Below are 25,888 nucleotides of genomic sequence, written 5' to 3'. Positions count from 1 at the left end.
TAGTAGTAATATTTAGGATCACGGTTAGATGTCTAATTTCAACAATCTCTTACTATTTAGGTACCGGTTGCAACCTTCCTCGACTTCAACAAAACATACCTACATGTGGCCTGTGCCCGCTGCATCGTACTGTAACAGAATGATGTAATACGTGGCTATAACAGGATCATGTCCGGCTCAAAATCATGCTTTGTATGAAATATCAGTCAACTCCCACTAAACCATTCCGTCCCCTGCCAACACCATACCGTGACGTGACTGGACCGAGCCGACCAACAATATTTTGAAGGAGTCATTACGTTCATGTCATAGTCTGCGTAGGTAGCATAGGTACGGTTATCATATGGTCTACCATATTGAAACTCCTCTAAAACATACCCGTGTTCTAGATGTTTCACTTCATGTTTGACAGGGCCTGATACGATCATGCTATGATATGTTGCTGTCAACATTAGGTATGAAGTGGGCCTTGGGGAGCTAATTAATAATGGCTTCTAGGAGTTCTAGGTACTTACCTACCTACTTTATTTTTGTTTCTTTTCAGGTAAATATACAGGAGAGAAAAAAAACAATATTTAAATTAATAGTATATTGCTTTGCCTTATATATTCTTGCAATATTCGACTTCTTATTATTAAACCTAATATATGTATATTAACATCTAGAACCGCTATAGAGAAATTGTAAGAATCTTCTTTATTACCCTTGAAAAGTATTTTCTCTCTTCCTTTTTCTTCGACATGCGGCGTAGGACAATTAAATATCACCCTGGAAAGAAAATTGGTTTGTAAACAAGACAATAAAATATGGTCATGACTTCATCAAGGACTATGAAATAAGCTTTTCATATCAATTTGTCAAATCATAAACAGTTAGGTACACAGTACACACACATGCCATCCATTATTGGCACAAGAAAAACTATATGAAACTTATTTGAGAGTTACTGTGGCAGCTTAGATAGGTACGCTATAACCATTAGAGTCATTATTAATAGTTCACTTCCTCGGTGGTGTTCTTAAAGCTAAAGCGCTTCTCACATCTTAGTTAATTTAGAAAAGGGGACAGCTCGGCGTTTGAAACCTACAAGCTTGCCTAGTGTGTTTCTTTTCCTGAATCTCCACTTCGGGTCCTGTTGGCACGTTCCTGTTAATAATATTTTCCTTTGGGTGCCGGGATATCAATCGTGTCTAGGATAATGCTGAACTTATTCTGAAAAAAAAAACACTATTTACAACAGGAATATGAGAACAAAAATATTTTATTTTAAAGGTTTATTAAACAGAAATTTTTAAACAATATATATTTTAAGGAATATTATCAATATTAAGTATATAAGGCTCTATTACTTACATTTTTTCATATTTTTTCCCGTAATTAAATGTTGACAAAATTTGAAAGTTCCTTGACTTTGACAGAAAAAACTTAACCATCGACAAAAAACTAGATTTTTTACCACCAAAGAACGAATGATTTAGCGCATCCCTGGTTTCCGATTCAGTGTTGCCACTTGCAAATATCGATTTGTTTAGACTTTGATTTCGCCGGGTAACACTGACGAGTCGCGCCGCGACTTTGAGTTCTCTACGCGGCTGTTGCAGTCGCGGGTACAAGTTATGCTATGGAAATCGACAGATTTGACAGCCGCGGAAATGGCGACTCGAGTCGCGGTCTAAGTCGCGGATGCAAGATGTGCTAGAGGTGCTGGTCAGTAGAAATTGAATAAAAAACCGGTCAAGTGCGAGTCGGACCAGCGTTTCTAGGGTTCCGTACATAAGTCCGGACTCACGCTTGACTGCACATTTCTAACAGGTTTTCCTGTCATCTATAGGTAAAAAACTACGTTTGTGTTTTTTTTTCAAAATTTTAGACCCAGTAGTTTCGGAGATAAAGGGGGGGGGGGGGGGTGGTCATTTTTCGGCTATTTTCTTAACCTTTTGGCCGCCGGACCTAGTCCGCAAAGACGCTCACTCACACGCCAGAGTAAATTCTAAGTAAACAACTAATAAAAAGTTTAGGGATTGCAAAATGTGATATCGATATTTACAATTTATGGTAAAAATCTTCTCAATTTGGCTTTGTTCTTAACCAACTTTAATTTATTTCGAGAATGCCAAAAATTAACCTATTTTTTACACACGACAATGTTAAAAATAAAGGTCTTTATCATTAAAAACAACCGCTAAACAATATCGATTCATGACTTAATATCACCGCACTAGGCTCTACGAGAAGTCTTGTATACATGACAACGGCGCGCATGGACTGCCCGCAGTGCAGACCGACAAGGACCGTTTCCGCGCGGATTAAGTAATAATAGTCTCTAGGTCAACGGCGTAAGCGCTTGTCGGTACGTAAACTTTATAAGCGTATGGTTAGAGCCGCGCATCGTGTGTCGATAATATAAATGTACCGGAACTGCATTGGGGAAAATGACACGTGGGTTGAATTGTCAATGAGTGAAGAACAATAATATTGGAAAAGGGTGGGGATCAGAAATGTTCGGGAATGCATGTTTCACATTCGACATGTTCCTTAGAAGAGCTTGTCAGTTCCCGTATTACACCCGTACGTACCGTCCGTCCGTATTACCATAATAATTTTTCGTCAATTTCAAAATTTTCAAATACATAACATTCTCATAGTTAGGCGACACTGACTAGTCCGAGCGTCCGCCTGTAGGTACCATTCTTGTGCGAAGCGGTCACTGCAAGGTATCACTCCCCACTACACTATCATCTCAAAATGAATCATTTGTTCTGCAAATAGACCACAAGGACAGATTTATTTGTCTGACTCTACTATGGACAGCTGAACAAGTTCCCTGAACTCCAGCTATAGTTATGCCTGTCTCTCTCTCGTTTAACGTATTCTAGTTACTAGTTATCACCAATTGGCATTTAACAGGTGTTCAAATGCTTAAATAAAACCAGATTGGCCACTTGATATTTATTTTGAATATTCTCTAGAGATGCACCGGATATTCGGTTACTATCCGGTATCCGCCCTATCCGGCCAGTATTTTAATATCCGGCCGGATACAGGATAGTGCCATACTATCCGGCCGAATACCGGATAGTACCATTGCTTGATTTCGGAGCAAACAAATTGGATTTAAGAAACAGTCACGGTCATAATCGTACTTGTTTATTATTTTAAAACAATTTAGAGATTCAACTGACTTGCACGCGCACTCATTTCGAACCTAGAAATGTGTCCGCGCGAACGTTCACTTAGAAACAGGTCAAAACTGCCGAATGCGCACCTGAAAAACCGAAATGTAGGTGCAGCTCTGCTGGCCGATATTCGGCGGCCGGATACCGGATATTCGGCCGATGGTCAGGCCGAATATCCAGTATCCGGCCAAACTATCCGTTGCATCTCTAATATTCTCATATCGAGTTAACATTCCCATCCCTAGCTGTCTTGTATACAAGACAACGGCGACGAGGAACATGAAAAACGTTGAAAACTGGAGCAATTTTTTTGATTGCCTTATTATAAAAGAATGGATTTATTTATCTGCTTTAAATGCAATTATTTAAAAAATCAAAGACCTAAAACATTAACACGAGTGTAAAAAAATACTACAATTGATGTTTTTTCACATTTACCGAGCGGTTGAATTTGTGTCTTGTATACAAGACAGCGGCGCCAGTGTATCGTTCTATCGTTGTCTTGTATACATGCCAACGGCGGTCAAAGGGTTAAATAACTTCGATCCTATGTATTTTAAAATTATAAAAAAGTCCATCTTTGGGTCACTAATTTACATATGTGTACCAAATTTCAACTTAATTGGTCCAGTGGTTTTCGAGAAAATAGGCTGTGACAGACGGACAGACAGACAGATGCACGAGTGATCCTATAAGGGTTCCGTTTTTGCGGTACGGAACCCTAAAAATGTAGGCGTGCAAAGTTAACCCATATAAAATTTGAATTTCGCGCCTTTTTCTACTGACAGGTCGGGTTAATACCCGGGCTAATGCGCGTTTAGGTTACATCCTAAGGCCCGGATCTGCTTGGCAATATTATCTGAAAAATTTGCAAACACTATGATCTGGGTTTTTCTATGAAATCACTTTAATTATTCGTTAGATTCGAACTGTCCCTATCCAGTGGGAAAACTAGTACTTGTTACGATGCTTCCCGTTTCTGCACTATGTTTTCTTTATCTATAGTAAAGCTAAATGGCAAACTTGAAATAATACGGTTTAGTATTTAAGTTCCGATTCCGAAAAACTCCGGTAAGCCAGGACCGGAATCCACGGCCACTGGCTTGGACGCCGCACGCTTTGCTAGCTTAGTACCATTGAATTTCACATATTAATTTTAGTTATTTTTTCTAGGTATCCCGGATTATACGACGAGCTGCTGTCGCCGCCGCGCCGAAACGTTGAGCCGCCGTACGGACCCAGGTACGATTGTAAAAGTCTAGATAGTCTCGACATGCGCCCTTTACCGTCCTATATCAAACTGTGTATACTATATAACGTAATGAAATTGCCCTGCGGATTGAACCTGTGTTCGCGAAGTGCGTAGGCTTGCGTTTTGTTTCGGACAACTGACGTCAAGCTAATTTAAGCGTTGATTTTCTTCACAAATCTACTACAAACAGCGAATCCCGTATACCACTATTGATTTAAAAGGCGAGCATCACGACGAGCATGTATGAGCGGAGATGCAGATTTGCAGCGCGACGTATTTCAGCGATCAACACTATCTACGGGTGTCTACGGAAGGCGAGCGACTTGTTTTATTAAAACGTTTTGATATAAGACATAAGACTGTTAATGCTAAGTTTTACTATAACATTACATTGTACATTATCGTATAAGAATATGTATCCTTGTTTCAATCTGTGATATTTTCTGCTGTGATGCATGTTACAAAAGTTTGTAATTTTCTAATCTTAATATAAAATAAAATAAGAAAAAAGTTGTGTGATGTCATAAAGCGCATAAATGAATTGAATAAAGGAACCATACCGAGTTGGCGCTTGTTTTAGCTTGAATAATATAAAAAACATATTTGTGTTAAATTTTGAAGCTAATTGTGGCTCCATATATATAGTTTATATCATGTTAGTGAGATTTAAGGAGTTAATTGATAATTGCTACTTTTTCATCGACACAATTAAATTTTATATAATCGCTAAGTGACAGTAAGTAAGTTACGTTGTGAATTTAGGGGGATTTACTGGGTATCGTCTTGGGTCGTCCCATTCGTTTTTCGTCAAGTTCCTAAATTAGTCCTATTCTGCTTTCGTCACTCATTCTATATTCGTCACAATCGTCGGTGGCTTTCAATGTAGAATGAGTGACGAAAGCAGAATAGGACTAATTTAAGAACTTGACGAAAAACGAATGGGACGACCCAAGACGATACCATTTACTGTACCAGGAAACAGTTTCATTGAAAGTTTGTAAATTGTGAAGGGGTGGGCCTCTTAAACCTGCTCCAGGCATACTACGATTTAACTCACATTATAGACGGGTCTAACGCGAATTATATTCAATTACCTTTATTTACCGACGTTTCGACACAGGTTTCACTGGTCGTGGTCGCGGCTGACTGATTGTCCCAGCAAAATGTCAATCAATCAATGTCAATGTATTAATGTGAGTTAATATGTATTCAAAACGCGAAAGTTTAAAATATTATATAGTACGATTTATCGACCACATACGCGCCACTAGAATTTCAATTTTAGCATTCCGATTTAAGATTCAAATTAGATTGCACTTTTGGGAAATTTGTCTTGTCTTCAAATGAATCATCAAAGCTGGATTAATTGGAATATATTTGGATTTTTCGGGAAAACCTTGTAGATTGATGCGGCCTGGAAAAGGGTTATTAGATCGAGACTAAACCCTACTACTTAGGGCATCCTGAAAATTCCTAGACTGGCCACTTAAGGACTGTATCGTTTATTATAAATACAACTTTACTTAGCCGTTTTTTCTGGTATTATGTTTTTATTAAAAAATTACACATATAGTTTAATTAGTGCTTTAATAATAAGTAACATTTCGTCCTGGGAGATCACGTAAAGCATATGGTTTGGACAATATTTACCCAATCCTCCCGAGTAACTACAACGATTTCGGACAAATACTACAAGAAAATTTACGGTTTGCGAACAAGATAAGTATTACACAAAAAAAATCGTACTATGTAAACAGCAATTACATATGATTCGTAAAGCGAAACATCTGGGCATAGTCTAATCATTTCTTTTAGTTGGAAAAAAAGTTTTGGATCTGTGCTTGGTGGCCTTTTTGAAAATATGGCATGTTACTTACGACAACCCCGACTTTGGTATACAATATAACCATCATGGAGCGTTTCTATCGACCTGTTCTAGCCATGGTTCAACGCCATGAATGTCCGTTAGGCTTTGGATTTCGGTAGATTCTTTTAGCTGTTTCCGTCATTTCCCTGGCGTCAGAAATTGACGGGAATCCAAAATGTTGCATAAAAAGTCGTTTTCATGTAAAGATAAAATACACCACATTTATTCTGTGGATGTTCAATTGAGCAATCATGAAAAGGACACTTAGATGGCATATTTTGGCAGCATATTAACCTTTTGTTTCTTTAAATCGTACTAAGGAATCGGTGAAATAGTCTCAAATTAAGCTCGATAGGCTTGTCCGAATTACATTTGCTAGAAGGTATTAAAATCATCATAAAGTCCCTAAAATAAAATAAATGTAAAACATTCTTATATCAGATATGTCTTAAAAATACCCCCAGATTATACCTTAAGAACATAGTAATACAAAATAATACACACGTCAACAGTTAGACCAGGTTTTATCTGTATTTATAATAAACGATACAGTCCTTAGAAAAAATAAGTCTTCTCATATATCAGAAACTAGAAACTTTCAGTATGGCGTATGGCCCACGTATTAAAACTTACAAACTGATCATGAAACGGGTACTTATTCATTGTATGAAATGGATTTAATAAGACGTTGTACCTGTTGTTAATTCTTAGAATTATTATTTTATACTCGTTATTATTTTAATTTGGTTTAATGTAAGTTAATTAATAGTTGCGATAGGAATGACCCATACAGGTATCGGTTATTTCTGTCTCAATGGAACTTTTAAAGTTGAGTTCAATAGAAATGTCTAATTAACAAATATGTCAGATTTTGTTAGCATTTGACGTATAACCTAAAAGTTTCACGATGGTTGTTTTCATTGAAATATTAATAATTAACATATATGTGACGTTATCTATAAAAAGGGACGTTATTGTCCATGTGAAACTACACAACGGGACTTAATCGCGTTTTTAATTTCTACATTAGAAAAGTGCGGGAAGCGATTGAAATAAAAAAACATTGCAATTTTAATCGGGACGAGGATTTTAAGATCTCATCCACATGGAATCCAGTCATTAGTAAATGTAAGCGGAAACGAATATCGACAATCGATAAATCGAATCTGGTTAGTGTTGTGTGTCGACAGAGTGACATCCCTAGTGCGCAAAACGTTCAAACTGATAAACAAGACCAAGTGTGGGTAGTTCGAAAAACTCGCGCGGCTAGAAGATGTTGATGTCAACTTGAGCCAGTCTTCTCCGAGACCACGGGGACAACGCCGTCCTCGAAACGTCGGAGGTAAATCTTAAAACTTAAATACGCGATTAAGTCCCGTTGTGTAGTTTCATAATATTAAATAATCGTGAAAGTTTAAATCAGTGTAATGCTCCAATATAAATACAATGCCCCGCGACGCGACGCTGTGCGAAGTAAGCGCTATCGACAATGAGGTCCCTTTTCATAGATAATGCCCCATATTTTTAACTAGTAATTGATATAAATAACAGATTTATTTATATTAACTGTTGATTACATCATTGTTGCCCACAAAAAGTGCAAGATTACTAAGAAATGAAGGTAAAATGGTTTGTTTACATTATTTGCCATTCCAATTGAACTACACTTTACAACCTCCATCCCTGGACATGTACCATTTTAATATTTAAATTTATTTTAATTTGAGTACCTACCTTTTTTGTTTTGTTATTACTACTTATCTACGTCCCACTGAGTGTTTTCATGTATATCGACTTAAATATGTGTTAAAATATTCTGACACAATTTGTTGCCGACTACACTAAAGTTTAAACCAAGAAATGTCTGCAACGATTTTGATAAAACACGCAGTGCAAGTGTTATTTTAAACGTCAAACTTTTATTAAGTTATGACTTATAAATAACACTTCTACTGCGTATGCTATCAAAATTATTGCAGACTTATCTAAGTCTAACTCTATACCTCTACATTTGTTTTTTATTATTTATTATTATAAGAGTTAGGAACATTTAAAAAATATATGAATACTGTTATATCTCCTAATTTTTACAATAGGTAATCAAAAAATTTAAAAAATATACTTCAAATTGTGTAAAAATATTTTCCATAATCTTAATATCCAGAGAGGAAAATAAGGGACTACGTTTCTATGGAGAAGCGGTCGTCCCCTTTCATCTATATAAAAATATGTAATAGTTTAGATAGACATTTAGAAACCAGCTTATATCCCAGCTCACTCGAAATTACAATGATATGTCAAAAAAACTGTAAAATAGCGAGTAAGCTGTAGCGAGCATGATGTTATACTATTTTACACGATCGAAAATATCAGTCAATAATTCAGTAGCCTTACCACGACTGCCTTAGCAGTGTCAAACTGACATTTCTATGTATCTCCCTTGCACTAATATGCGAGTATGAGCGAGATGCATAGAAAGTAAGTTACGCACACGCTAGCAAATATGTAAGTGTCAAACTGGTGGTACGAGTAACCGTAGAGTTACCTAAAATATTGCGGTAAGGGTGGTATTCCACCTACAAAAAATTTTGAAGTGAAAACTTCTTTAGCGGCGCTGAGCACTTTTTGAGGTAGGGAAAAATAATAAACTCGATTCAGCGTAACGCGTAACGTAACGCTGACGTCATGTGTCACGGACAATGTTATTCACCAAAGAACTTTAGTCATAAGTGTCATAACGTATAATCAGGTCAATTATTTAAAACTGGACTTTTATATTAAGCAATAAAGGTCAATGTTCTAATCTTGAACGGGCTGAAATACGAGGATCTCACAGTTACATTCTAACTTTATACCACTCAAATATAATTCAATAAAGTTACATCTTGATGAAATCGCTAATAAAAGTGAACTCTAGTACTGGTGAATAAAACTCAAAATATCATGACCAAAAATATTTAGATGCGAGGTCTGCAAGGTAACTTTACAATTTCTATTCGAATTTTAAACAACGCTACAAATTTACTAAGCTCACTGGCCAGCAATTTCGGAACTAAAGTTTTTCAATAGAAAGGAGGATGGGTCAATTATACATAGTGCTGCAGACATTGAGTTTTCACTTCTGTCGGCATTCCCGGAGTGCAACCCGTTGTTTTTTTTTGTCCAATGTGTGTTGCGTCTCACATTTCGCTTTAATGAGATAGTGACACGCGCTGACATTGGACAGGTGGGATACCACCCTAACCTGATATCTTCTTGCCGCCAAGAGACTTATAAAAAGGTCTCATATTCCATTCGATCTTGAATTTTTATTTTGACTAATCAAAATTGCCTTTATCATGGCAAGTTTATTTGACGTGTGTGCGGCTCGAGGTTATACCTATGTGTATTTGTTTTCTTTCTGGCTATATTTGCGTTATTGAATATTTCTCTTATTCATAAAACTTTACGGGCCTATGTTTTATCCCTTTCTTATAAATACATAAGTCAAAATGACAGGTAAAGACAAACGATTATTAGCTAATTGAGAGGTTTGTGGCGCGTTTATTTATGAATAAGGGCGTTAGTGTATTATACTGTTGTGATATTTTAATCTAAGCACTACATTTTATTGATGTATTAATAATTAAATTAAATTCTGGAACTGTAAAATAATTAGGCTTTCAATAATACACTCAGCCTCACGGAAATCGCAAACCTTCGGGCGCAAGCGATTCTTTCATAGGCCGGCAATCTTCACAATTACTGAAACACGTAAACAAAAGAGACATCAGATTAAAGGTTATTCAATAAGCTTTTAAATGGTGTCAAATTGAATAAGGCAAAACTATTTCACTAAGAGCTATATTCGCTCAAAATCGCTCGCAGCATACGAAGGTGTGTGATTTCCGTGAGGCAGAGTGTAATATGACGGACGGAAATGTGTGTACCTATAATTATGTGCTTTACGCCCGCATTCTGTTTATTGTATTACACCTGGCCTCATTGCAGTGTCAGGTTTCAAATGACTATTATCTTTGTAATATACTATGTATATTATTGATTTATTAGTACTTTTCAAATAGCTTGGGAACTGTGACCGCTGTCATCTCAATACAATATTGCGAGCAGTCCCGGGGAAGAACATAGGATTGTTTTTATCTCATAAATCATCCCTTAAAAATGTGAAAAGGGAGGTGGAAGTTTGTATGGGAAACAATAACCGTAGAATGATACCAAACTTGACTTACTACCTAAAGTTAAAGATTTATTAACATCAGACGTCGCCGACGCTTAAATTAAATATCGACATGCGTTATGCAAGATTACTTTCTCTGCTTATTAAATACTAGGTTTGGCCGCGACTCCGTCTGCCTGGAATCAGTAACGGCAACTAGAGTAAGTATAACGCCTGAATAAAGTGTAATAGCAATCAATCAATTTGAGCATAAGCTTAAATGCTTACATCAATAGGGGATATTACTGCAGTGTTCTGCCGCCAGAGTGCAGCACTACCGACTCAGTAAATTCATAGACTAACTTATACATACTGTGCCTTAAACTGTTTTTTGACAAGTTTTCACAGACAATAAAATATGACATTGATACATCAAGGCGGTTTGTCAACAAGGGCCTACCGGTAAACGTGAAAATCGAAATTTAGCTATCCGTCTCTTTATAGCTCTAATATGCGAGAGTGATAAAGAGGCAGAAATCGAACCCTCGATTGTCGTGTTTCACGGTAGGCCATGTGATTGACGTAGTGAGCGTAGTGACGCATGATGTGTCATTTATGTTTGTTTATTGTATGTGTACAACTAGTGCCACCTACGCAGAGCTTTGCCTAATATTCCCTGTTCCCTATTATCAAGCAATTCATTAACTCGCTCTGAATTCTACCCCCCTATTCACTATAGGGATGATTCCCAACAAAAAACTATCCTGTGTCCTTCCCCGGGACTCAAACTATCTCTATGCCAAATTTAACTAAATCGGTTCAGCGGTTTAAACGTGAAGAAGTAGTATGGATTTTGAAAAGCTTGCGTTAGGTAGTCATTTAATTATCGAATATCCAGACCTTATAGTTTAGATCTCGGGAGGCTTTAAAATCTTGCCGAGTCCTTTTGCCTGTTGTAAGCGCGTTATGGTAGCTTGCATGTTATATCTTGTGTGATAAATATTTTTGTAAATACACGATAGTATGAACTGCTTACATGATTGTGATATTATTCACTGTGATGAAAACATAATAAACTATTTACATTTCGAAGCTTGAGTTTCATTTGTATTGCTTATTGTTAAGTTAGAATATAAGGTTTATTTGTATATAGTATTATTGTTATATTTATAGATCGTTAATTATTGTTAGAATTTTCCAACGAAACTCATTACTTTTTATTAAATAAGGCTTTAAAATGGTCGACAACGCGCATGGTGGATGTCAAACCCTGGGATTCCAAGCTTTAGTCTATAGGAAATCGGCCTGTTTGAAAAAAAGTCGTCGACATCTCTTCTAAATACCTAAAACTGGTATGGATGTGTTCCTCGTGATCTCTAGAATACGAATTGACCGGTTTTAGTTAATGGAGGGGGGGATGGGTTGAAAAAAAGGGGGGCAAAGATGGCGGCCGACCATCATTGAATTTTGTTCACATCTTGAGTTCTATGGGACCGATTGGCTCGTGTGAGATGGCGTTTGAAAGACTATTAAACGTGCTATTATTGTTTCATAATAACTGTAGTCATAACTGTATTCGTTTACAAAATATTTGAAAATATTTGATTTTGTACCGTGCATGGATGGCATAAGTACTGACAAAACATGCGTCTAACTTAATAAATTACAACTATATCGCAATTTTTTTATTACAAAATATACGAGGCATTTCATTAGCTTACCAAAAACATAAGTTTTATTGGTGTATGATATTATATAACCAAGTAATAACGAATTTTATTCAGCATGGGTCACTACGCAGCGTCACGTAAATGGCGGGCGACCGACGACAACTTTTAATTATTTCTCCTATTCTTTATTGATCAATTGGTGATAGACACCATTTAAAAGGTTATTAAACGTACTATAATTGGTTTCTCATAGCTGTAGTCATAACTATAGTAATTTACAAAATATTTGAAGATATATGATTTTTTTACCGTGCATGGATGATAAAATATGCGTCTAACTCAATAAATTATTTCTTTACTCCAATAATATTCTTGCAAAATAGACGTGAAATTTAATTAGCTTTCCAATAATATAAGTTTTATTGGTGTATGATATTATATAACGTGGACAATGACGCAACGTGATAGGAAGAGGCTGGAGGCTTTCGAGATGTGGTGCTGGCGTCGAATGGCAAAGATCAGTTGGACTGAAAAGAAAACTAACGAAGAGGTTTTACGCATAGTAGGAGAGAGGAGGAGTTTGTTAAGAACTATAGACAATAGAAGAGGAAGGATGCTTGGGCACCTGATACGACACGACGAATTCATCAAAAATGTCATAGAAGGGAAAGTTGAAGCAAACAGGAAGAGGGGAAGGCCAAGGAGAGCGTACATGGATCAAATAAAGGAAAAGATCAACGTCGTGTCGTATCGGGCTGTCAAAGAGAAGGCGGAGGACCGCCAAACATGGAAATTGCTCCACCGACAAGAGTCATACTCTTACATATATGATGATGATGATATTATATAACCAAGTAATTACGAATTTTGTTCAGCATGGGTCACTAAGCGCTGTCACGTAAATGGCGGGCGGCCGGCGTCAACTTATCATTGTTTCTCGGGTTCTATTTTATTGATCAGTTGGTGATAGATACCATTTGAAAAAATATTAAACGTACTATTTTCAATAACTGTAGTCATAACTTTAGTCATTTTCAAAATAATTGAAAACATGATTTTTGACCGTGCATGCACATGAGTACTGCTAAAACATGCTTCTAACTCAATAAATTATAACTTTACCGCAATTAATGTAATTACAAAATATACGAGACATTTCATAAGTTTTCCAAAAACATAAGTTATATTGGTGTATGGTATTTTATAACCAAGTAATAATGAATTTTGTTCAGCATGGGTCACTGCGCACCATCATATAAATCCCAACAAACAATTAGGCGACACTTAGCACCTAGTTTCTTACTAAAAGACATAGCCTGGCTCTAGAAAAGCTATATATTTAGTCTTAGTTTACACTTTACAGGCTCTGGTGACATAAAAGTGTTTAAAAGGTTCATCTAAAGATTCTGTTTTGGGCGCTATAATGCATGTTAAGCTGCTAGTGTTATAGCTTATAGCTCAAAGTGAATTGAACAACCTTAACATCTATATGAGTAATAATCTGCATTTTGCACTGAAGGTTCTAAACGTGTGATAGTCTTCTACTTATAGCTTTTTATATCGCAATCGCTACTTAACTCTCTTGTCTGACTTACAGTCGAACAGAGAAGTAATGAGTCGCTATTTATAGATCGAAGATCATGTAGTTACAGACGAGCGTTATTTAAATACCGTAGTACTCTCTAATCTCATAACTGTCAATAGAGTCATACTTATAAGCTATACTTATAAGCTAGCTAATGCCAAACGCCAATGAATCAATAGGTAAGCAAAAACTATAAATTAGACCGTAAAATAAAATAGTAAATAAATATAGATATTTTACTCAATATTGACCTAATTTACTATTACTATAAGTACTTAAAACCGGACTTCACAGATAGTGATTGTTCACTGTTTCTAAAATTAAATGTGGTAGACCACAAATAAAAATATATTGCGCTAAGATAAATTTGCAAAGAATTTGAGGCCCTTTAAAATTTTGTTTTAATAATATATTTGTACCTAGTTGTTGACAGTATAATTAATTTCGCCATAATAAATCCGCAGATAACGGCGGCATCAATGCACTAAAATAATTACTTGTTTTTATTTCCTCGCCATTAGATTTTACTTCAAGTTATCAGATTGTTAGCTTACAAAAATGCAACGAAAGTAGCAAAGGAAAATAATGTACAATTACCTTCTTGAGTGGCTATTACAAATGTTGACCATAAATGCTAATTTAACATCTAAAGCTGAAACTATCACCTATGTGGACCTACGCTGCTACTCAAATAGTAGTCACTTATTTTGCATCTTGGAGCGTGAGGCGACTAATATCCCTTTAAAACGCCATAAGCCTCAGATCTCAAGGTGATTTTAAATTATTAACTACGGAGTGGGTTTGAAAACGTTTTAAATACGTGTAGACGTGAGTCCAATAACAACACAGATATTAAGTACTTTAAATATATGCAGTGGTCTTGCACTCACGAAAGCTACGAACTTAACGAAGTTATGAACCTAGAACTGGGCTTTTGTCAAAACATACCTACTTAAATTTCCTGTGATAAAAGACAAAACAAACAAACCATAATTTATATCGATATTTTATAACAGAACCTCACATTTTGGATACCTACATTACAAAATGTACTGTCAAACAATAATAGAACGCTGCTGGTCTATCAGGCGCTCGTCGCGCCGTGTGTGTTGCTTGCTTGCTTGGCGAAATTGGTCCTGGCATACATATATGTTTATAGTTGTACGGTAACTAAACAATATTTTTGAAATGTTAATAAAAAAATTGTTGATTATATTCTAAAAAATTCACGCTATATTTACTACATTATCTCTTTCTCAAATTATTTCAGTCACTAAACAAACCTCTTAGGCAATATAGGTTAGTTAATTTTGGGCCTCAGATTTCAAACAATCGAGTATTCACAGAAATAGCACCGGTAATATAATGAAAACTCAACGATGGCCGGGCTCCATTTACGTGACGGTGCACAGTACCCATGCTGAACAAAATTCATGATTACTTAGTTATACAAAATTATACAGCAATAAAACTTATATTTTTGGATAGCTCATAAAATTTCCCGTATATTTTGAAAACATTTATTGCGGTAATGTTATAGTCTATTGAGTTAGAAGCATGTTTTACCAGTACTTATGTCCATACACGGTAAAAATCATATATCTTCAATTATTTTGTTAATGACTATAATTATAACTACGGTTATTGAAAACCAATTATAGTACGTTTAAGATTCTTTCTAATGGTAAGGACTGTATCGTTTATTATAAATACAGATAAAACCTGGTCTAACTGTTGACGTGTGTATTATTTTGTATTACTATGTTCTTAAGGTATAATCTGGGGGTATTTTTAAGACATATCTGATATAAGAATGTTTTACATTTATTTTATTTTAGGGACTTTATGATGATTTTAATACCTTCTAGCAAATGTAATTCGGACAAGCCTATCGAGCTTAATTTGAGACTATTTCACCGATTCCTTAGTACGATTTAAAGAAACAAAAGGTTAATATGCTGCCAAAATATGCCATCTAAGTGTCCTTTTCATGATTGCTCAATTGAACATCCACAGAATAAATGTGGTGTATTTTATCTTTACATGAAAACGACTTTTTATGCAACATTTTGGATTCCCGTCAATTTCTGACGCCAGGGAAATGACGGAAACAGCTAAAAGAATCTACCGAAATCCAAAGCCTAACGGACATTCATGGCGTTGAACCATGGCTAGAACAGGTCGATAGAAACGCTCCATGATTGTTATATTGTATACCAAAGTCGGGGTTGTCGTAAGTAACATGCCATATTTTCAAAAAGGCCACCAAGCACAGATCCAAAACTTTTTTTCCAACTAAAAGAAATGATTAGACTATGCCCAGATGTTTCGCTTTACGAATCATATGTAATTGCTGTTTACATAGTACGATTTTTTTTGTGTAATACTTATCTTGTTCGCAAACCGTAAATTTTCTTGTAGTATTTGTCCGAAATCGTTGTAGTTACTCGGGAGGATTGGGTAAATATTGTCCAAACCATATGCTTTACGTGATCTCCCAGGACGAAATGTTACTTATTATTAAAGCACTAATTAAACTATATGTGTAATTTTTTAATAAAAACATAATACCAGAAAAAACGGCTAAGTAAAGTTGTATTTATAATAAACGATACAGTCCTTATCCATCACCAATTGATCAGTAAAATAGAACCCGAGAAATAATGAACAGTTGAGGTCGGTCGCTCGCCATTTACGTGATGGTGCGTAGTGACCCATGCTGAACAAAATACATCATTACTTGGTTATATAATATCATACACCAATAAAACATATGTTTTTGGAAAGCTAATGAAATTTCTCGTATATTTTGTAATAACATTAATTGCGGTAAAGTTATAATTTATTGAGTTAGACGCATGTTTTGTCAGTAGTTATGCCATCCATGCACGGTAAAAAATGAAATATTTTAAAATATTTTGTAAACGACTACAGTTATGACTACGGTTATTATGAAACAATAATAGCACGTTTAATACTCTTTCAGACGACACCTTACATGAACCGATCGGTCCCATATAGCGGAGGCAGTTATAAAGTTGACCCAAAAATTTTTTATTAAGCTATGAGCTTAATCATATATGTTCCTTGAGTAATTCTAAACATTTCAAGCCTGGGAGGCAATAAGAAATGTGTGTCTACTCGGATTTGTAATGGATTCAAACTTTCAACCTCTTTTTAACCCTGTTAGGGGATGAATTTTACAAAACGCTGAAATTACTTTTCCTGTCTTTTAATAATATCCCCAAATACAAAGATTCAAGTCCCGCGTTCGAAAAATTTTTTGATATCCATACAAACTTTCAACCCCTTTTTCACCACCTTAGGGGATGAATTTTCAAAAACGCTGAAATTAGTTTTCTTGTATGTTTATAATATATCGTTTTACGAAGTTTCAAATTCCTAGCTTAAAATAAAACTTGAACCCCATACAAACTTTCATCCCCTTTTTAACCCCCTTAGGGGTTGAATTTCCCAAAATCGCTTCTTATCTCTTGTACACTTTATAAATGTAATCTAGTGTGCAAATTTCAACTTTCTATCTTTCGTAGTTTCGGCTCCGCGTAGCAAAAATCTCCAACCAAATTTTTCACCTTTTTACGTTTTTCTTGTAAAATTACTATGAAACTGAAAAAAACAAATATCAGCAATGAATTCTACGTCTTTGGTTTATACGAAAATGATACCAAACTTGCCCAAGTACCCACCAGGATCAGAATAGATTTTTTTTAAAGATGACGGGTGGCGGCCGTCTTTGTACCCCAAGGCTAGAAATGCTTAGAATTACTCAAATATCAGATGTGATGAAGCTCATAGCTTAATAAAAAATTTTTGGGTCATGTATGGCAGCGTTACATAACTGATTCCAGTAATAGGACTCAAGATGTGAACAAATATCAATGCTGGTCGGCCGCCCACTTTCCCCCCCTTTTTTTCGACACGTCCCCCCCTCCATAAACTAAAACCGGTCAATTCGTATTCTAGAGACCACGAGGAACACATCCATACCAGTTTTAGGTATTTAGAAGAGATGTCGACGAAAATCGTGAAGGAGAGGACTTTTGTTTAATTTGCCTATAGACTACTTATTGTGATTGATGTAGCTTTGTGATTGTAACATTATTGCTCTCGAAGAAACGACACCATACGACGTCATCGTCCGGCTAGCAATGATTTATTATAACTCAAGATATGTTATAGGCGTTCCAAAATTGAAGCTACTTTGTGACGAATTGTACAAGTTGCCTTTAGTCGCGCCTGGGCAAGCGAGAAATCTGCACATGGTAACGAGCTCCCGCTCACCAAAAGGGAAGAGATAAGCTTCATGTTTAACAACGAGTACCGTAAAATGGGGTGAGTAGGGATTATGAGGGCAGTTGGGTTATGAATGGGGTGAGGAGGGATGACAGAGGGGTGAGTTGGTTTTTACAGGCTAGCTATTATAATTAAGCTATTATAATTACACATCGGTAACTCGTAGCACTTAGGTAGCACTTGACAGTTTCTGACAGACTAGTGATGTGACAATGTTCTTCCTATACGAGTCGAGAAAAAGAAACCACTAAAAAAAGGAATATTAATCGTTTAATATATGACATTCGTGATAAACAATTAATATTTGTTCTAAATTTTCACAAGTCAGCCTACGTCTTCTACTTGAAAAAATCCACTTTGTGTAAGAAAACGATCTTTCAACCTCCACTGACGTAATGGGTAAAAAAAAGCATTTTTTTTGTAAAGTTGTAGCATATTTTTATTGATAATTCTCTTTGATTTCAACTTCTTTATTTTGTAATAAGTTATTGATATTTTTTGTTGTAAGATATCCTGGATTATTTGATAACACTATTTTCAGCTTTTGATAAACAAATTTACCTTTGTGGTGCAGTCTCAGTAATGAAAGTGCCTTTTCAATTTTAAATACGATCTCCATAGACTCTTTTAGAAAATGTGTCTCATCACTAATCTTTTAAGTGCTACCTAAATGCCGCGAGTTACCGATGTGTGATTATAATGTTCATAATCCCAAAGTGTCGATCCAACAATTTTCAAAACTCACCTTAGGAAATCCCTCCTCACCCCAACTACGGGGTGAGCTGGGATTTCCTACTATTTCGTGTTTATCTTTGAAGTTATGAAATCGAACTGCACAAAATCATAAGACTAAAATCATAAGACTAAAAATAAAATACTAAAATTCAAACGACTGGAACATTTATTATGTTTAAAAATCAGTTTGCCACATGTAAAAATAAACTGTTATCGAGGTGTGAATGTCAGTTCTGTCCCTACTCACCCCATTTTACGGTATGACAAAGATAAACGGAATTCGAAAAGTAATCAAAACTAACACATTTCTTCGTGGGTATAGAAATGAATATGGAATTATTTTTTGTGCTCCTTATGTACGAGTATGACCTATCTATAGTTATATTGTTATATATGTAATATAATTGCCGGTTAGGCATGATATACAGCCATATTCGAACAATGAGATACGTCAAATACAAGATATTGAAACGATATGGATTAGATATGTCAGTGTCAAACAAGTGTCAAAAGTGACGTTTTTGTTTGAAGAAACGTCAATGTTTGACACTGACATATCTAATTAATATCGTTTCAATATCTAGCATTTGACGTATCTCATTGTTCGAATACGGCTGTTAGTCGATAGTTTCATCAGATAATAATGAGTAATCCATTATTTACAGAAGCTTTATGTACTTACCATTCGAGAATATTGAATTTAAGATATTACATTTCTTTGTGTCCCTTTTCCACAATGAATACGAGGCTAATACTGGAAGTTTCTGGGTTGAGCCACGTAGAGATCATGCAAGAAAACAAAACATAGGTATCTATACATATAATAAAGCTGAAGACGGTCGAAAGTCTGTACATGGAAGATATTTGAAAAAAAGTTGGCTGGGGATACTTAGAATCGATAACAGAACACGTTCCAACAGTTTTTAGAATTTTTGTCTGTTTATCTGTTTATCTGTTTATCTGTTTGTCTGTTTATTTGAACGCGCATCACGTGAAAACGGCTGAACGGATTTTTATGAAAACTTCATTAATCTGTCGAGAAAATCCCCGGCCAGGTTATAGGCTATAAAAATTTAACCCCTAAAAGGGGGGGTAGCCACAACATTCGATTGACTTAAGTTTGCCCCTGAATCTTATGGCGCTACTTAGGAAGGAGGGGCAAACTCTTTTCAGATATGTGCTGCCACTATTGAGTACCCTAACTGAACAAACAGATGGCGCTGAACTTGAAGCCACCGCGGAAAGATCTTGCCAAATTAAGTCTAAGTTTAGAAAGGGGGTACGGATATATCAGCAAAAATAATTGAATAATTATGTTGATTTAATAAATTAATAATACAACAAAATTAAACGACAGTAAATTAATTGCCCCTCATTGCACAGTGCCATCTTTTGGGGAAGTGAGTAAACATTAAGTAAACAAGAAAACTAAAAATGAGTTTACATAGTTACGTAAGTAGTGGTAAAATAAACACACATATCAACACGCGTGTAATTGCATAGTTATTTAAAATTATTAATTTTCTCCGTCATGAATTATACCTAATCGTAATTATATCGCACCCATATCAAATCTATATTCATACGTATCGCCTACTTTAAGCACTTAATAGTAATGACCACGAAGGTGGGTACTTTGAGAAAAAAAACATTGACCTCCGTCATTTGCAGTGCCGGATTAACCCTTTTAAGCAAAATAAGCACTTGCTTAGGGCACCAAAACTGTAGACAAAAAAGAGAAGGCTGCATCAGCATTGCAGTCGTCGTGGAGTAGGTACCTACATGAAACTTTTATACGTGTGTACCCATCTAATAGCGAAGGGCCGTAGGGATCAAGTAAGAGAGTGAGGGTACGTAAGAACATCTCCAACGTAGGCTTTCGATTTGACCTTACGCGGAGGCCCTTAAAGTCATGGAAAAAAATCTTGCTTTCGGGCTTGCGGCCAGCGGATTTTTTCGACAAAGGTTACCGATATTATAGTGAAATTTGCTCTCTTGCACGCCAGATTTGTCGGCCAACCCGAGTTGCTCCTTAGCCGCGATCCTGAGACCTAACTGTCAAAGTGTTATAAGGGGCCCCGTGAAAGCCGAAAACTAAAAGCATCCTATAAAGAAGCGCTTTCAAGTGAAGCCACAGAGCGAGCAGTAGAAGAGTCGTGATTACATGCATAGATTCGATTTCAAGCCACTCTTTTGCAGTTCGGTCTTATGCGAGGTCTTCTGCCTTATGGCAAAGTTAATCTTCTGCCTTAATTACACTTGGGCGTGGATCCAAATCCATGCTTTCCTCTTTCGAAGCTGGGCCTTCTGCCTTGCTCACACTTCACCAATTCCATTCACTTGGTCAATTCCAAGTCCAAGCTCTGCTTTCTTGCATCTTTTCTGTATGAAAACAACCTCGCTGACACCCTTAAATGTCGAGCCCTATGCGAAGCTAGGCTGATAGAAAACTGTCCCGTCCCTTCTCTGTAATAAATCCTGGATACGCGCCTGGTTGGGACTAAAAGTAAAAACTAATGTACAACTGCCTATCAAATTGCGTTTTTTATATCGATACATTTTTGCGCTCGCTTCGCTCGCGTTTATAATAACATTATAAGATATGATAAAAGTGACATTCGGGTGGCGACTGCAGCAGCATTACTCTGTTAAACGTTACTGCTGTAGCACTGTCGATTTTCGTGATATAATGATGTGACTGATTTCCATACTAAAAGTAAAAATGTACAACTATCTATCAAATTGCGTTTTTATATCGAAAAATTTTCGCGCTCGCTTCGCTCGCGTTTAACATCACTTTCTAAGATATGGCGAATACAGCAGTACTACTCTGTTGCAACGTTACTGCTGCAGCACTGTCGATTTTCGTGATAAAATGCTGTGACTGATTCCCATACTAAAAGTAAAAATGTACTACTATCTATCAAATTGCGTTTTTATATCGAAAAATTTTCGCGCTCGCTTCGCTCGCGTTTATAATCACTTTCTAAGATATGGCGACAACAGCAGCATTACTCTGATGCAACGTTACTGTTGCAGCACTGTCAATTTTCGTGATAAAATTATGTGACTGATTTCCATACTAAAAGTGGAAATGTACAACTGTCTATCAAATTGCGTTTTTATATCGAAAAATTTTCGCGCTCGCTTCGCTCGCGTTATTAATAACTTTCTCAGATATGACAACTGCAGCAGCATTAATCTGATGCAACGTTACTGCTGCAGCACTGTCAATTTTCGTGATAAAATTATGTGACTGATTTCCATACTAAAAGTAGAAATGTACAACTGTCTATCAAATTGCGTTTTTATATCGAAAAATTTTCGCGCTCGCTTCGCTCGCGTTATTAATAACTTTCTCAGATATGACAACTGCAGCAGCATTACTCTGATGCAACGTTACTGCTGCAGCACTGTCAATTTTTGTGATAATATTTTGTGACTGATTTCCATACTAAAAAATTAAAAAGGAACTGTCTATCAAATTGCGTTTTTAAATCGAACATTTTTCGCGCTCGCTTCGCTCGCGTTTTCAATAACTTTCTAAGTCAAATTGCGTTTTTTTTTTATCGAAAAATTTTCGCGCTCGCTTCGCTCGCGATTTCAATCACTTTCTAAGATATACCGACTGCAACAGCATTACTCTGTTGCAACGTTACTGCTGCAGCACTGTCAATTTTCGTGATCAAATTATGTGACTGATTTCCATTCTCAGCTGTAATGCAGCAATTAACGTCACTCAATTTACCAAAAAAATTCAATGTAATCTCGATGACCCGAGGGAGAGGGGGCACCATGGTCTAGAAATGCTTAGGGCATCAAAATATCTTAATCCGGCACTGGTCGTTTGCGGAGTGAAACGATTTGGGACTCGCATTTTATACGCATTACCATGCCTTCCCGAAAAAAATAGAATCATTCGCGAAAGTCTCGCAACGCATTGGGGTTACAAGGGGCACGCGGTCTTCCTCAGGAGTCTGAAGAAGACCACGGTGAGTGGCGCTCCAGCCAGGCAGGCCGCTTCGCTTTCGCTCGCGCGCCTATTCCTTACTGTATCGTCCGATATAGGTACATCTACTACTCTGTCGTTTAAATCACGTGTAAAATTTGAATAAGGGCGAAAAAAACTATTGATTTTGGAGTGTAGTTTTATTTAGTGGTACCTAATTGTAAAATGTTTTATCTGGACTACAGTCCTCTAGCATATCCATCTGTCAACTTTACTTCAAGTTCCGCCTTCAGGGGAGAGGGAGAGAAATTAGGCTTAGAAATAAGCCGCTTACTGACACAGACCGAATTCCACGCGGGCGGAGCCGCGGGCACAGCTAGTATTTTAATAAAACACAAGTAATACAACATATTTTTTTAGGTTCCGTACCTCAAAAGGAAAAAATTGTACCCTTATAGGATCACTCTTGCGTCTGTCTGTCTGTCTGTCACAGACTATTTTCTGGGAAACTACTGGACGAATTAAGTGTCATACATAGTGTATGTCATATGTATATCAAATGAAAGAATTATTTTGAAAATTTCAAATATTTTTTTTAAATAATTTTATAGTAAATAGGTTAGAAGTTGTTTGAATAAAATATACAAACTAGTTCTCTACTTATAAAAGTTATAAATGACAGGAAAACCTATTAGAAATGTCCAGTCAAGCGTGAGTCGGACTTAATGTACGGAATCGCTCGTGCTAACATTGATACCCGAGTGGTTCGAAAAATTTAATCTTGAGCGTAGCGAGGGTTTTAAAGCACGAGGGTTAGGTAAACAAAATTTGCCCCCGAGTGAAACACACAATTTTTCACCCCACCAACCCGAAGCAAATATTAAATGTAAAATATCAAACAAAATCAAATCCAAATGAATGTTATTAAATATTTATCATCCAAAGTCATCATTTAAAAGTCAATTCTACCAGCAAACATAAGAAAACAACTCAAAATTTGCATTTGATTACTTTGCCTCACATGTGAATAAAATGCAAGTGCAAAGTAAGCCTTTCCAAGCTGGTGTGGTGAAAATAAACATATCCCCTTTCCAGATAGGATTACACCGAAGGAAAAATGGTTAATATACCTGGTCCAATATACGTGACTGTACGTAAAAACTAGCCAAGTCAAATCCTGAACTTTAAGTACATCCCAACATCCCAAGCGAACCCACTACTTGCACCCATATAGATCTCATTTCTTTTTCCGGTAGGTTAATTTTATAACTATGGTAGAATTGAATTTATTGCTTAATTATAATTCTCTAATTTCTTTTAAATTGCAAGGAAACCAGACTAATCCCAATAATGCCTAGTTTCTCCTCTATTAGGTAGGTGGGAATATGAGATGGGATTCGCTCTCATAATAAAAACTAGTACCAGCGCTAATTCTTGGAATTTACCGATGTATCCCTGGCTTCTCTTTTTCAACTGGGAATGCGCCAAGAAGGACAGCAATACAAATTAAATTAAAAGGCCCTCTTTAGCTGCGAATCAAGGAGAGTGGCTTCGTCGTTTGTCTGTCAGTCAGATGGCTATAGCTAATGAAGCAGAACCTTCCGTCTTGCGAAGTCCATCACCCACGTGTCCGTTTATATCAACGCTACCGAGGCTCTCAACCAAATTAGGTATGCATGTTTTTACTTCAATACTGCGAGTGTCTGTTCGTCCTTCCGCGGCCTAGCTCAGTGTATATCAATGCTAGAAATCAAAACTGGGTCTAGGTAGGTACGTAGTTACGTACTACGTATCAATCACGTCGACAAAGGGATAAAAGGTAAAATATAAAGTATCTACTTGAAAAAAAACTTATTGTTTAAGTACAGTGTTGTCTCCTGCCACAAGTATAATTTTACTTAGTTGGAGATTCCTACCATAATTTGATGTACACAATATTTTAACCAATAAAAGCTTTTTCATTTTAATTTCAGTGTTTCGCGTAAGGGAAAAAAATATTAAAAACCATAATGACATGTGACACATTTCTCGTGTGGTTGCCGATGAAAAACCGCATGACATCGTATCCGGTAAAATCATCGTGCGATTATTGCACAGAACTCTTCACTTATTCATGCGATGAATAATTAGAAGTTATGAGGGATCAGATGAACATTATACTATATACCCCTTTGATTTGCCGGAGTCAGGTAAAAACTAGCTTACGATTAATATATCATACGATAGTCGCAAAGCAGGTGTTTAATACGATTTTTCAGGCTTTTGCAGAACTGGTAAGTGTCTCGCCGCTCGCTGTACGAGTCAGCAATAGTCAGCATATAAAGTAGCGGATAGAACAACGCGCCAAAAGTGTCTGCTGCCCGCTAATTGGACGTCATTCAGGGGAAAGAATCCACAAAAACCTGTCAATAGAATTTTAACTTTATGTAAAAAAAAGATGAATTTTTAAGGATGGATCATTTTCGCTAAATTACTTCCAATTAGGTATTTTACTAGGTATCTTTTTTTGTGGAGTTATTGGTCACGCATAGTCTCATCCGCTAGGTACCTACACTTGATGCTAACTGTTATGGTTATAACTGGCAACACGCGGCATCTCGTCATTTTTAATAGGGATCTCTGGTTATTTTATAGCGGGTTGCCGTCTACGATTAGTTGCATTTCTACCCCATAGGCCAGTTGCACCAATCCGTCGGTCTGTGTCATCGTAGTGAGTTAAAATTTGCAAATATGTAATGTTTGTGTGTAATTTAAAATATGTAGAGAAGTGTCTCTATGTCTTTATTATAAAGTTGATCAGGTCGTTAATTGTGCGTGGTGCAACTCACTGTAAGCTTGTAGCTAAATTTCAACTGACCATTTTTTATCAAGAATAAAGGCTGGCGTCAACCCTTTCAAGGCATGGTATGGAACGCATTGCTACGAGGTATTCTGTGGTGAGAATTCTACGAAGTCTCGCGAATTTCAGTCAAGATATAAATATAACATTAACACACACACATTAGCAGTATATCATTTAGATAACTAGGTTTGATTCGTGAGGCAATTTTCATTCGTTGATTAGTGACGAACAAAGCTATTTGAAAATCATTGATGAGAGGTCGTCGTATTTTATATAGGTACACCGTGTTTATTTCAAAACTCCATTAATATCAAGGGTGCATTACTGAGCTTAAATGAAATA

The 25,888-nt window shown here is 36.3% G+C and overlaps 1 protein-coding gene across 1 annotated transcript in view; it reads left to right on the top strand.

Moving 5' to 3' along the window:
* The window catches only part of LOC134667280 (E3 ubiquitin-protein ligase RBBP6-like), a 50,727-nt gene that overhangs the window by 21,373 nt on the left and 3,466 nt on the right, over positions 1 to 25,888 (top strand). The window contains exon 16 of the mRNA XM_063524619.1: positions 4,350 to 4,418. Within this exon, the coding sequence (XP_063380689.1) occupies positions 4,350 to 4,418 (69 nt within the window). The remainder of the gene's footprint in view (positions 1 to 4,349; positions 4,419 to 25,888) is intronic.

The sequence above is a fragment of the Cydia fagiglandana genome, chromosome 9 (assembly GCF_963556715.1).
Source record: "Cydia fagiglandana chromosome 9, ilCydFagi1.1, whole genome shotgun sequence".
Taxonomy (NCBI): domain Eukaryota; kingdom Metazoa; phylum Arthropoda; class Insecta; order Lepidoptera; family Tortricidae; genus Cydia; species Cydia fagiglandana.
Note: the sequence above shows the minus strand (reverse complement) of the source record. Positions and strands in the feature narration are given on the sequence as shown.